The sequence below is a fragment of the Apis cerana genome, linkage group LG2, assembly GCF_029169275.1.
Source record: "Apis cerana isolate GH-2021 linkage group LG2, AcerK_1.0, whole genome shotgun sequence".
Taxonomy (NCBI): Eukaryota; Metazoa; Arthropoda; class Insecta; order Hymenoptera; family Apidae; genus Apis; species Apis cerana.
Genome location: NC_083853.1, coordinates 11880921 through 11894802, shown reverse-complemented (window position 1 = coordinate 11894802; position 13882 = coordinate 11880921). Strand labels below are relative to the sequence as shown.

Genomic DNA, 13882 nt, shown 5'->3' with positions numbered 1-13882 from the left:
TGTCCCGGAATCACCGTGAACGCGATCTCAACGCGATCCCGACCTCGGTCCAAGTCACGTATCGCGACAATGGTGGAATATCGATCCTGCGTAAATATTTTAGCACGCACGACACGAAAATGCCACCGGAAATCATCGTCTTTCGCGCGTTTTTCGCGTTTATTATTCCCGTTTCAACCATTCCTGGTCAATCTGTAAACTACAACGATTCGTCTTTCGCTTTTGTTTTCTTTCGTTTCGTTTTGTTTTTTTCTTTAATTCTCGAAAGTACGATTGCGTGAGATTTTCCCACTCGCGATTGTATTGACACGTGTATGTTAACATGCAGTGGTTCATTGCACCGAATGTTTTTTGCACTCCCTTCCCCCTACACATGCGCTTCGAAATATCCCCGGGAACGAGATATCGGAGAATTATCAATGGAGCTACTTGTTTGGAAAGGAATTCCTGTTCAAAATACCACATCACCATCGACACTGACCCAACACCACAATAATCGTCGTAACCTTCGAAGCTAACAGGAATGTCAACAAACATGTCGTTCGACGGTTGGGTAAACAAAAATTTACGACGTACCTGTCGGTCGTGCGTCGTCTCGATCTATTGCTCGCAAAATCCCCGTTATTCCTGTGTGCGGTTGTGCGTCGCATCGGCACAGTGTTGAAAATAAAGAAATCCATAGTGGTGTCCACGGCAGCGAGGAATCCGAACATTGTTCACTGGAAATCAACGTTTAACGCACACTATATCAACATTGCTTAACGTGGGCACGATCGGCGTTGAACAACGGACACCGACTAATCGTAGAACACTGGAGAATATAATCCGACGACAGACAGACACGATACGGCCACGTCCGAAACCACCGTCTTCGCCGGTCAACCTCCCGACACCCCGAGATATTCTATCCTTCACGGAAACTGTCACACGTGTTACAGAGTACCACCACGGTTCTCTTCACTCTCTGCCGGGTATAGCACACTATCCGCGTCGCGGACACACTCACACTCTATTCGCGTCTCCTCAACGAGTGGGCACACTTGTCCGCGACGTAGTTCCGATCATTCATTCGCACTCAACTCGGATAGAATCGGAACTTCCTTCACTTTTGCGTATCACTGGAATGACATCGTCCCAGGAGCGGAACACCACTCTATCTCATCGACGAGGACGATGCACGAGGCTCATACTGTCAGGAGGAAGCGATCGAGACGGTGTCGAGTGGCCCCGTCGATCTTCTTCCGCCACTACCGTGCAGCATCACGGCATTCGCGTCGGGAAACGGTTGCACACTCGCGCGTCTTTCGTCGATCGAATCATGTGGATGTTACGCGAAATTGCACTGAACGAGAACGCGTATGCACGGACGTAGGACGGAGACAAAGATCGAGGTACGTGAGCACAACGCGAAAGTAAATACGCGACGCGTCCGATTCTGCGAGCAGGTATCCTCTCGTATGTTTTCGTGCTGCTTCGAATCCGATCGCTTTCTCGAAGCAAGGACGTCGGCGGCGAACGGGAACGAGCTCAACATATATCACCCGTCATCCGACTCGCGCGAGAGTTGGTACGAAACTACTCGCGAGTTCTCTGTTGAGCGTACTTGCATCCCCACCATCGACCGCGCAGCGCTCCCCACTACGGCCTCGCGTAGGGCACACGCGCCCCTTACCCCCTCCTTCTAATGGGCACGCACCGAGCTACCCGGAGCGTGACACACGCTCACGCTTCTGGTGGGGGCAACGGTCGCGTGGCGGGCTGCCCTCACGGTGGGGGAAGAGAGGGCAAGGGGTACGAACCGAACGAAAAGGGAGCGACACGCGGATAGAGAGAGACGAAGAGACACCGCTCGTTCAGCGCAGGCGCGCTGCTCTCCTGCGGGAATGTATCCTCGTGAAATGTACGGTAAGTACGTACGTACGGGATAACGAAGACCGCGGGTGCAGAGACCTCTACGGTCTACCGATGGCGTATCTACACGCCACTCGTGCCATTACGATTGCATCGCTTTGATCGATTTAAAGTCAAGATAGAACGGAATTATCCTTCGGTCAGATGTTTTTTTTCTTAACGACCCGCAACGCGTGGCGATGCGTACGAGAAAAGAATCCCGACGTCTTTGCTCGGAGACGTCGAGGAATGTCAAACAGGCCGGGTAGAAGTTTACTCGTATAATAGCGTAGCCTCGGAGCGCGATATGTCTTTAGAGCTTAGGTTTCGCTTTGCCGAAGGGTAAACGTTTGCCATCGACAAATATTTGTCAACGTTCGCTCCGGGGATACTTGTCCGCTTCCTTCGGCCCGAAACGCGTCCGACTCGCGTGGGTGCCCGTCATTAAATTTCGAATACCGAACTTCGAACGGTTTGACGGTATGCTCGTGGAACGGTGGTGCGCGTGCGCCGTTCGATCCTGCGGCATGCGTCCTCCGGAAGAAATGTAGGTAAATGCGTACGTAGTGGAATGACGGCGACGCGCGACGATGACGGGGATCGCGCCAGTGGGAAACTCTTGAGCGACATCGGCGACGATGATAACGAGAGTTATGCCGGCGTTACTCTCTGTCTGGAGGGAATATCATCTCGTAACTGGAAGAACTCGGCGTCGTTGAATATTTTACATTCATGCGCGACAGTAAGGACAGACACGGCGGCGGGATGAAATAGGTGTGTTTCGACTCGGATAGCTGAATGGCTCGAATCACCGCTCGGAAACAGATCTTCGGTACAAATAGCGATATCGTCCGTTTTATGCATCTTTGTAATTCAAATTTTATCTCGAGTCTCGGGGACTCGACTTTACGGTGGTAAAGATACAACGAGAAAGAGAGGAAAAAGTTGTCCAAGTTTTTCACTTTGCCGAGGAGAGAGAAGTTGTTCGTCTCGAGCGTTACTCGGTTAATCGGAAAAGTTTACGTTAAATATTTAGAGGGGAAACCGCGGAATAATAACAGGTTGGTAATAAAGGATAAGATCGTACGACCGTATCGATTCGATTTAATTTGGTTCGAGAAGTGACCAAGCTTGGACGGAGAAGCTTCCTTAAGACGGCGGAACCGTGAAATGACATTTCGTTTGACATAACCGACGGTGATAACGAGGAATGGTAGCTCTAGGTTACGTGCTTCCTCGAGAGGATATTAATCCGTAATGATGCACTCAACTCGCTGGATCTTCCAAGTTTGCGTACTGCGATGCAGACAGAGAGATATCGGGGTGGTAAGGAAGAGCGGCCCGCGTACAGCGACAGGGGAACTGAACTTGCAACTCTGCTGTTCGCGGTAGCAACCAGTTCCATTGAAATTCACCCTCATGAATACCATCAATACACTGGATCGAGACAGAGAGAGTGCCTTATCGATCCGTTGCTTCTCGATTAAAATGTTACCAGATGTACCAATTGATTGATACGAACGCCAACGTCTGTCGTACGTCTGTCGTACGTCTGTTTCGTTAAACGGAATTATCGATGGAACGATTTTGTCAAACGTAATAAAACAATGATTAGGGACAATGATCAGAGAAGATCCCGCGAAGATACGCATTGAAGGTATCCTCATTGATGCGGCTTTTTATCCCTTCCCACGCTGTATAATTTTCTTTTCCCAAAACTCGAGAGCTAGCGAGAAGTGATTTACTTCTTCTATTTTCGTAAGAGGCGAACAACGCTTGCGCAGCGGACTTTTGCGGGATCGTAAAAATGTATGGGATAAAGGAAGCGAGAATGAGAGAGAGAAAGAGAGAGGTTAAGTCTCCTCGATCTCTTCGAGACCTTCCTCCCCTTGTCTCTTTTTGCACGAACTGAACGGTGAGAACCGTCAGCTCTCGCCGACTGAGATCCTCCTCTCCACCCATCTCTCTTCCTGGAAGGCTGGAAGGTTACCGGGCAAATCCTCGGACACGAGATTAAGCGGGGCTGCGGCTTAATTGATTTTCTAATGTGCCGTATTAATGGATTGATCCGAGGCGACGACCTCGAAGTTTGCTATTGTCGCGCGTCCGGCCAACGGGAATATCGACCCTACCTACCTACCTACCTACCTACCTACCCACCTACACACCACCCCTTGGAAATCATTCAACCACCTAGCTATCGCTTTCAGCGACAGAGACCCGATGAACCGCGCTGTAGAAACGACGAGTAATTATCCGAAAGTAACAACCACGTCAGAGAGAGAGAAAGAGAGAGGGAGCCGAGAACACGATGCCACGCGAGAATTGTTACATGTTAACATGAGATGCGCGTCGAGATGCCCCCTTTTTTTTCTTTCTTTTTTTTTTAATCTCATCCAACTTCCCCTACCGAGTGGAGAATTAATTCTTGCTCCTGGATTTTCTCTCGCTGAACGGTGGGAAAATTTCAGTCGACAGTACCTGTCGCTCAGACGACAGACGCAAGGAACGTCGTCTCGATAAGCTACCCTCCATAATAAATATCGAGAACGGTTTCCTCCCCTGTCTATAAAATATAACAACACGGTTTGTTGCTAGTTTTTCTTAAGAATTCTTGTTTTTTGGAGAGGGAGAGAGAAATCATGTTTTTTCGTGGAGAAATATCGTGAATTCAGCAGTTTGGGCTTGGTCTCTAAATATTACCAGAAACTTGGAATTTCCAGAGCTTAAGGGACGAAGCTTCACGACGCTCGAACCTTTCGCACAATTCAAATTTTCAAACTACTTATTGTCCTTTCTTGACTTACCTGTTCCTTGCCTTTTCCTTGAAAACTTGTTTCACCGTCTCTCTTCCCTTTCTCCATTCTCTCTCTCTCTCTCTCTCTCTCTTTCCTTCTTTCCCTTCCTATTTATCTCTATACCGTGGAAATCGACAAGCAGAGCGTAAAAGTGGTCCCGAGCGGCGCCATTAAAACCGATCGTGCCAGAAACATTGCGCGGACCTCGAGAGTGCGCCCGTTCCGCCGTGTAATGCACAACGTTTAGTTGTAACGTGACTCGATACATTAGGAGCACTTTAGATCACGCGGAGATTTTCATCGCGCGAACCAAGGATTCGACGATCCCTTTTTGCCACGTCCAAGCCGCGTTTAAGATCGATTCGCGACACCGTAGCGCGTATCCTCCTACTACTGCCTTCTGTTCACCGTATACGGTGGTAAAAAAGAAAGAAAAAATAAATAACGACCGCCACGGTCTGATCGCGCAATCCGAGAAGTTGATCGATGATTGATGAATAACACGGTCGAACATGACGACGAAAACTGCCCCATCGAAGTCTCTCTGCAACTCGATAACTCAATACCATACTTAGCATCCGATCGATATCTCAACTTTGTCCGTTTAATTAATGAACCGTCGTCGGGAAGTTAACAATTTTTCCTCGAGTTTCAGCGAAGAATTAATAAAGAAACAAGGGACACGGCCTCGACTCGAGACGGAGGGAGGGAAGGGAAGCTGCTTTTTCCGTTCGTCCCGTTGCCTTTCCTCGCTCATCTTTTATTCAATTCCTTTTAACAAAAGTATTCGCGGTCTCATAAATTAATCGTTGCCCGCTGTGTCACCCCGAGGAACATTATTTGTAACGTTCATCCCCTCCCCCGTATATCCGTGGGCCTCGGATAGCCAACTCCCGAGTGAAATATCGCGACCCGCCTATTAAAACGGCGAATTTATACCGGGACAATACGTTACTCGCATAAGCCAGATTTAAAACTACTTATATCCCGCGGAAGGATCTTCCTTCTTGGAGCCGGGGTTAAATTTCAAAAGTGGAGGCGGATTCCAGGTCACGCCTCGAGGTTCTCTCGCTTTATTCTCGCGCGAGTTGGTGCGGTCAGTCGTGGTTACTTTACTTTGGGATCAAAATTTTCACGCCCCCCCGTAAACTTCCCCCGTTATTTGCCTAAGACTTGGCGGACGGAGAAACGGGAGAGGGGGGGAAAAAAAGGACGTATGGCCACGGACGTATTGCCATTGTGGCAGAACGCCAACCAGGAACTCGGTTTCTTACCACCCAGCTTACGAAAACTCGGTCCTACGTAAATTGAATCGATATACCGTGTCTCTTGGATAAATACGAAGCTATGTTTACGGCTTAGCCCGATGCCAACTCCGTTGCTTTTTATTCTCTTGTCTCTAATCTCGCCAATGGGTCGATACTTATGCATACGTGGTGTTTTCGAATCCTCGAGAGGGGGAGGGAGGCGCACCTCGAAACGGGTTACGTATTATCGCGATAACAGGATGCTCGAGGATTTCCTAGCGAGTGTTTTCCGATAATATTATAAATTCGAGCCTCCGATAATTCGAGATCTCCTGTGGAAGCGACGGAAGGGCATCGTAACGTCGCCCAACGAATGGGACCGAAGAACTCGATTACGGGCCACGTTCGATCGGAATATCACCCGTTAGGACTGGGATATTCAATCGAGCTTGGCCTCTCGGCTACACGGGGCGCAATCGTGTACCAATCTTCTCTCTACGAAATAATAAAATCAAAGGGCGAGCGAAGTTGACGTTTATCGATTCGCGACGAGACGATCGCTTCGTAGCGGATACTTTAGTTTTCTTTTCTTTTTCTTTTCTTTCTTTTTTTTTTTTGAACGTCTCCAAGAAGAAGAAAGATCCGTATCTTGAAATTCATCCGTATTCTTGACTGGATGTATATTTATTTTACGACATGTTTGATTTCGCGATAAATCGAATTTTTCGCATTTCCAATCCTGCCTTTTCAATCCTCGATGAGAATGATTGCCAATCACGTTCATCAGCAAGGTAAAAATGTATATTTTTCCTTCATTCCTGTTTTTAATCGTAAGGTTATAGACTCTTAATCGAGCTATTTTGTCGTAAGCTCGCTAGCATGCACACCATTTCCTAACTACATTTTCTCGTGTATCACGCCCCGCTGCGTATTTCGAGACCGACGTAAATTTAATCGTGCGTTTCAACGTTGAATAATAGATTTCCACCCGTGTATTCGACGAAACGATTCAGGATCAAGCCAAGTCAATTTTTAACGTAGCTTCGATAATCATACTTTTCGCCCTTCGTAACTTCTTTTTCTATTTTCAATTTTATCTGTCGTTCTCTTTTTTTTTCTCTTCTATATTTTCTTTCTCTCTCTCTTTCTCTCTCTCTCTTCTTTTCGTTGCTCGACTCGAACCATTCGACTCGCCGATGAATTATTAATCGTCGATTTTCGCAATTTTCCCCGGTCAATATTATCTCAACTTGCTCATATATGTGCAATGACTACGAAACGTACGTACGTATGTCTAATGCACGGTATCTTTCGTTGGTTATCATCCCCTATTGATACAAGTTTTATCAATGTGTTTTACATGCATAGGAGAGAGGGGGAAGCAGCGGCTGAAAGTTAATTAACAAGCGAAAACGCGTATATCGAAGAATTAAACCGAATATATACATATATCCCTCGATAGCGTAAAACGAAATTGCGTAAAAACATGTTAAGCAATCGTTCGATTGTGACCGGAATAATTCTCATTTTATCAAAGACGTTATTTTCTTTCTCGCGCTGGAAAGAGACGAGAGGAAAAAGAAAAAGAAAGAAAGAGAGAGAGGTATAAAAAGAACGAAAAACGAGTAGCAGGAAAACTTGGTTCGACCAAACAAGCACGCTCTCGCACACGCCGTCGATTCGTGGCATCTTTGCCAGAAACAATACCAGTTTTTTCTTCGACTTTACGTTTTCCTTTTCTCTTTTCTTTTTTTTTTTTTTTTTTTTCCACTCTCCACCACCGCTTACTCTGATCGCGAGGCTGGAACAATGGGCCCGGCTTTTATCGAAAGTTATATTATCGACAACCGGGAAAACGATTCCCAGATACGATATATCGGCGACGATTCATCCATTTCATTTTCACCGCGATCTCTCCGTAGCAACGTTACGACTATCCTCTCTCTCTGTGCAGTCCCGGAGAGAGAACTGTGTCGAGTGGCTCGGATGCGTTTCGAGCTTTTTCCTTCTGCCTACCGTTTTTCCGTCTGCCGCGAGACAGTTCCCTTTACCTCTTAACCGTCGTCGTCGTCTCCTCATCCGTTTCTTTATTTGACTCTCTCCTTCCCTCGGTCGACGACGACGACGACGACCAAGAAGGCGGTTGGCCGCGCTTTCAAAGAAATACCAATTTGTCGAATTACTACGTTGAAAAGGACCACCCGGTCTGTTCTCGACTTTTATGCGCGAGACAACGGTTCCCTCTCCTCTCCTCTAATCGTCCCCCATCTCCCTCGCGCCGCAAACGTGCCGCGACATCGAAGTTTCCGCAGGGATAAGTCGGAATTAATATTACGAGCCGGAAGTAGTTTCGATAAAGTTGAAAAGGGGCGATCGGTGGCGCGACGATAAAACCGCTTATTGCTCTCAACCGAGAGTTTTTCCTTTAACGACTTTATGTACTTTCCCTCGAGTGGCCTTACCAAGGGTTATAGATCCCGTGGTAATCTATTTGTCTCGGATTTAGCCCCCTCGAGGCGTCTTAAGCGGCCGCGGAAAAAGAGGCTCGTGTATCCAGCCCCGTACGCGATTATATTTCCTTCCGCCGTCGTTTTACAACTTTACGTATGTTCCGTTAACCTGTTGCCTCGCGAATTTTTTGCTCCGGCCAACATCTTTGAATTATTCACGACGGGGTGAAGACAGCAATGGCGAAAAAAAAAAAAAGAAATTTCCAACGTGCATCGAATTTTCCCACGAACTCGTCTATTTATCGAATTATGTATTCCATGAGAAGGAGGCAAAGAATGGCTGGAAATTTCGATCAAATTTCTTCGATTACTCGAACAAATTCATCGCGAACGCATAGAGATACTTTTCCTATCGATTCCATTTCGAAAACACGACGATTCTCGATTCGTGCAAATTTTTAACGTGTATCATTTCGCGGATGAAGCGAAATCTATAATTTCACGTATTGATTCTCCTCGATAACGAACACGATTTCGCCGAGTGCGAGGCGAGCCTGACTCAACTCCGCCATATCCAATAGATTCATTCACAGAATTGCATCTCGATGAGCAATTCGTCGGGACTAAATGTCAGATAATGGCGGCCGCAACTGTTCTTCGTTGTTCCGCGACCGGAAACTCCTTTTCCTGTACGTCTACTTCGATTAAAGCATCCGAAATCAGGACCGGATCCTCGAGCTTAATGAGAGCGCGGGAAAAAATGAGCTGAGCAACGTTTTTAATGAGTATGCACAATGCTCGTTGCTCGTTCGAAAATATTCGAACGCTCGAATTATCTTTGATTACTTCAAGTACCAAAGAAAGAAGTCAACATAAAGGCAAGAGAGAGAATCCTTCGCCAGGATTGCTTATCTTCACTTCAGACGCTTTGTTGACAATTCTAACGCTACGTAGTAGTAGTAAAAGAGGTATAATTTGAATATTCAACATCGTAAAAATTACTTTCATTTACGAAGTTAAGATAATCATCCAAAACTGGAAGCTAAAATATTTAATCATTTTAGTATTGATATATCTATATGTCCAGCTTATTCATATATGTAATTATTATCTTAATTATTTAGATACAAAATTATATTCATAAAATTAAACTCCTATATAGAAAAATATACTAATATAGAAAAATTTTTATATCACATGGATACGTTAGAATTCTACGCCTACGCTAATGCATCGAGGTTTAAATACAGATCGTCGTTTTGGATAAGTATATGTGACAAATTTGACATGTTAGAAACAAAAATGTGTGTGAAAATCGATGTATCTTTCGAAATTAACCAATTCCTTCCGCGAAACTTTTATCCACCACAATATGAACAATATAATCGTGATTAATCATCATGCGGATGATATAAACGTCGTGAAGTTTGTTATTTTGATCTTTTACAAAAAAGAATTTTCCATATATTCGATTATCATTGCACGCGTATTTTCATAACTGTTAGTATGCACAGCCATTTTGTATCGCGTTTTCCATCGTTTGTTCTTAATAAAAATCAATATCTACCAGCGGAAGCTCCCTTTTGATGCTGCATTGAATATGTTAATATTTTCATTTATGAAAGATATAAAAACAACAAGCAACGATTTGTTTGCCCGATCAATCAAGCTGCCCAATCGATGCGCAATTTTTATAATTTCCTGATTGTAATGTCAGAAGGGAGAGCACGCCGATTCTCGATCGTGATTAAAACGAGTCTAATCATGATTGACGTATTCCAACTTTCAAACTCGCCAAATTATTCTCATGAATATCGCCATATCGATCCGCTAATTTCAATTTCCACAGCCATAGAAAAAGCGGTTTCGTCGAGAAATCTTTTAAAATCGGATACAATCGATGCGAAAAATTCCGATAAAGATATATTTTTCGATACATAATAATCCGATCGATAAAACTCTCTCAACTACAATATCTATAATCATGAGAGATACTCGAGAAGCGATTTTTAAGAATCTCTCGAAAAGTAAAATCTCAACAAATCTTGCATGAGGAGACACGAGTTCCTTGGACGGTGTGACACGATAACGAGGCTAATGGCGGGATAAGTGACGAATACGAAAGTTTGACGTCTGAAAAGGGTGAAAAGAAGTAGGGGAGGAACGATCAGTCGAGGAGAATTGGTCTTATCGTTAAGGATTACGATAGGGTAGATTGGCGAAGGCGAAGGAAAGCCTCGGGCTTGTCGGGGCGGGCCGGTGGTTGGGAAGGGGTTGGAACAAAACTCGGGGAGAGTGGATTTGATAAATGCCGTGACATCACGAGAGCAATTATCCCTGCCACACTCTATTTGCAGTTCCCTTGCTCTTTTACCACCCCTCGCGATAACCTCGCCCCCTCACCATTCTATCAACGCCCGTCGAATCAAACGTTTTCTTTCCCGACGTGGCCACCGACTTCTCATTACTCTACATTGTTCCCGGAGAGTCTTGACGAATAAATTACCAATTCAAACACGAGTTAGGCATCTCGAAGTCGTTAACGGGAGTCTGGTGAAAAGTGTCGAGAGTTGTGAGGGGAGGATCGTATCGGGCAAGTCGCGAAAGTCGGGTAAACTTGAGGGAGGAGAAGGAAAAGAAAGAAAGAAAGAAAGAAACAAGTTGGTTGGAAAATCTTTGCGTGTATGGCGAAAGCACGTATACACGATAACAAGTTAAAGAGTTTTGAAAGGAACGTTAGATTTTTGGGGAGGAGGACCTTGATTGGAAACCACCGCACGGTTTTCGCGTTAATGAATTCTTTTTTAGCGGAACACTTTGGTCACTCTCTCTCTCTCTCTCTCTCTCCTTTCCCTCGTTCCTTTCTCTCCGACTTTCGTCTATTAATAAGCGTGGCGGACGCCGGTATTGCCGGATTCTCCCTTTTGTGATAACACGGCAAAACAAGAAAATGGAAAAAGCTGATGGAGGGATAAAAGGAGGGAAAAAGCGAGGGGCAAAAAAAAAAAACGGGGGAAAAATGATTACGCCGGATCAAAGCTGGGCTGCCTGGGAAGCTGCAATTCGATACCGTAATGCTAGAAATTCAAGGCGGAAATATCGAGAGAAGCGGCTCTTTTGTCGAGGATCGCCGTTATACGCCGCGGCGAGAGAAGATGGAGAGACGAGAGCGCGGTTTCCCTGAAATTCGCGCCACCCTCGTTGTTGCGTGCATGCCGGCGGTCGCGTGATCCAGGGCCGTTATCGAAATTCCAAAGAACTCTTTCGGCTCGTGGCGGGATCCGGTTGTCCGCGAGGAACGAGAGCGTGTACGCGCGTGTATGCCAACGATCCACCGTGCGTGCTTTAACCGGCGTCGCGTCGCCTTCTGTCCCTCGATTCGAGAACGGACGACTGTACGTACAATTCCGAGAAAATTAATTTACTTAAAATATTTCACGTCCAATCGTTATCTGGCCGCCATTAAATTAAAACGGGACAGAGAAAAACAGAAAGAGAGAGAGAGAGAGAGAGCGAAAGAAAAGGGCGATGGTCAACGGGCAACGCAAGCAACGACGAGGCGATGCGAAATGGAAGATTAGTGCGGGTAGGATAAGCCTCGTGGTGTGCGTTAAGCGTCGTAACGTAGGCTTTAAGAGTGTTTCTCGCGTAGGCGATGAAATAAACTTTGCGCGATGCAACTGTCCTGCGCTGTTTGTTCGACGAAAAGGAATTTCGTCGACAGTTTGGAGAGCTTAATTGACTAAAACGGTTGCCTAACAAGCAGAAGATACGGGTCTCGGCTACGGTTTAGCAGTTTCATTTCATTGACATTCGAGTTTAATAACGAGTTTTAACCGATGATTAAAACGAACGATAATGATCGGCGGGGGATTCGTTTACGAGACGAGCAATGCGTATGCATTAAATATGAGAGGGCAGATTACCGGGATTTTAATGAAATTATTCAAAAGGATAATCAAAGTTATCGAAAGTTTCAAAGTAATTAGCAACAAAAGTTGGCCGGGACGTCTATCGAGTGTTAAGTAGTTTGAATTAGTAGACAGTCCGATTACACGGCTCGTTCATTCCTCGAGGTTAAACGGCACTCGCGCTCTCTTACTTTCATCCTTTCTCTCTCTCTCTCTCTCTCTCTCTTCGTTACAACTCTCCGATAAAAGTATTTCTTATCGAGCATGCTATCTCCGCGTCTATCTCTGTTACTTTCATTACGCGCGCGTTATTAAGCGAGGCCATTTTATTTCTTTTTTATTCCCCCCTTTTTTTTCCTACCATGGATTTAACAATCCTGTGGATACTCGAGGAATACAAGTTCCTCAACGATCGAGATTTTATCGAGATTTAAGTATCATCCATTCGACGAACGACTCGTCGGTTTTCCTTTTTTTTCTTCTCTTTTTTTTCTCCTCCTCTTTTACCTTGCGCCTCTGTATTAGCGCGCATCGAAGAAACATCGAACGATTTCTCGGAATCTCAAAACGCGAATTATTATTCGAAACGTTTTATCCCTCGAACGAATCCAAAACTCCAACCACTGAGCACTTTTACAAAAATCCGTTCCTTATCCGTTTCTCTCCTCCTCCTGTTTTCAAAACAAAAAAAAATTTTAATGATTGGGGAGGGGGCGCGATTCGTTGCAATTTATCGCCACTCTTATCTCCCCAACAACGCGAATTAACGCGTCGAATTCGATTATACACGAGCCATTTGCGTCGAGTCGAGTTTCGGATGTCGCGGTCAAGGCGGTTCTTCCGCCATTTCCACTCTGCCTCGAGACAGGGGAGCGAGTGAGCGACTTTCGAACGTTATCACCGGAATATAGAGAGGGCGGGCCTCTATTATCCACCGCGGCTCGAAACTCGGCGCGCCATTAAACTATGGGGTCAATTTGTCCGGAATTACGTCCGCCGCCCCTCTCCCCTCGCGGGAAAGAGACACGCGGGAGGAGAGAAGAGTCGACTGGTGGCGGTCGACTGACTTCGCGCGCGAGATTACACTTGCCCTCCCCCCTCCATTAATTTGATGCGAGATCGATAAACGCGGCACACGAGCGATGCGCGCGAGGAGGAAACGTGCCATCCGATCCGGATCTGATCGATTTTTTCCACTCCGCGGACGGCCCTTTTAACGAGTCTCGGATCGAGATTGTCGTATTCGAATATCTCGATCGTATATTATCGGATAAGGGAAAGGGCTCTCTTCTAATCCTGGAAAAGTAGCAGCGAGCTGCTCTTATTTTTCACTCGGTCCGTTACACGGTTTCGATCGTAAACGATTTCGATTCGATCTTCTTCTAATTACAAAGAGGTTAGGTTAAACTAGCCACGATTCAAAGCGTTTTAACTTCGAACTCGATCGTCGCGAATATTATTCGAAAATTCGGATTTCGACTCGGATGAGCGAGATGGGTTTTTAAGAATGTATGGGGAATGTATCCTTGCCGGGTCACGCTTAAATATTTGGGAAGCCAGTGGGTTGGATAATGATGGACAAGTTG

General features: G+C 45.7%; 1 protein-coding gene across 6 annotated transcripts in view; it reads right to left on the bottom strand.

The window, feature by feature from the left end:
- Window positions 1-13882, bottom strand: part of LOC108002811 (irregular chiasm C-roughest protein) — a 279347-nt gene that overhangs the window by 129334 nt on the left and 136131 nt on the right. Inside the window, exon 5 of one of the 6 annotated variants that reach the window (XM_062071240.1) lies at window positions 577-719. The exons of 2 other annotated variants lie outside the window; for them this stretch is intronic. In XM_062071240.1, coding sequence (XP_061927224.1) covers window positions 577-713 — 137 coding nt within the window. In that variant the 5' untranslated portion in view covers window positions 714-719. Of the gene's footprint in view, window positions 1-576; window positions 1608-13882 lie in introns of those variants that run through there. 3 more of the 6 variants (XM_017064696.3, XM_017064697.3, XM_028669181.2) reach the window with 3 other exon arrangements.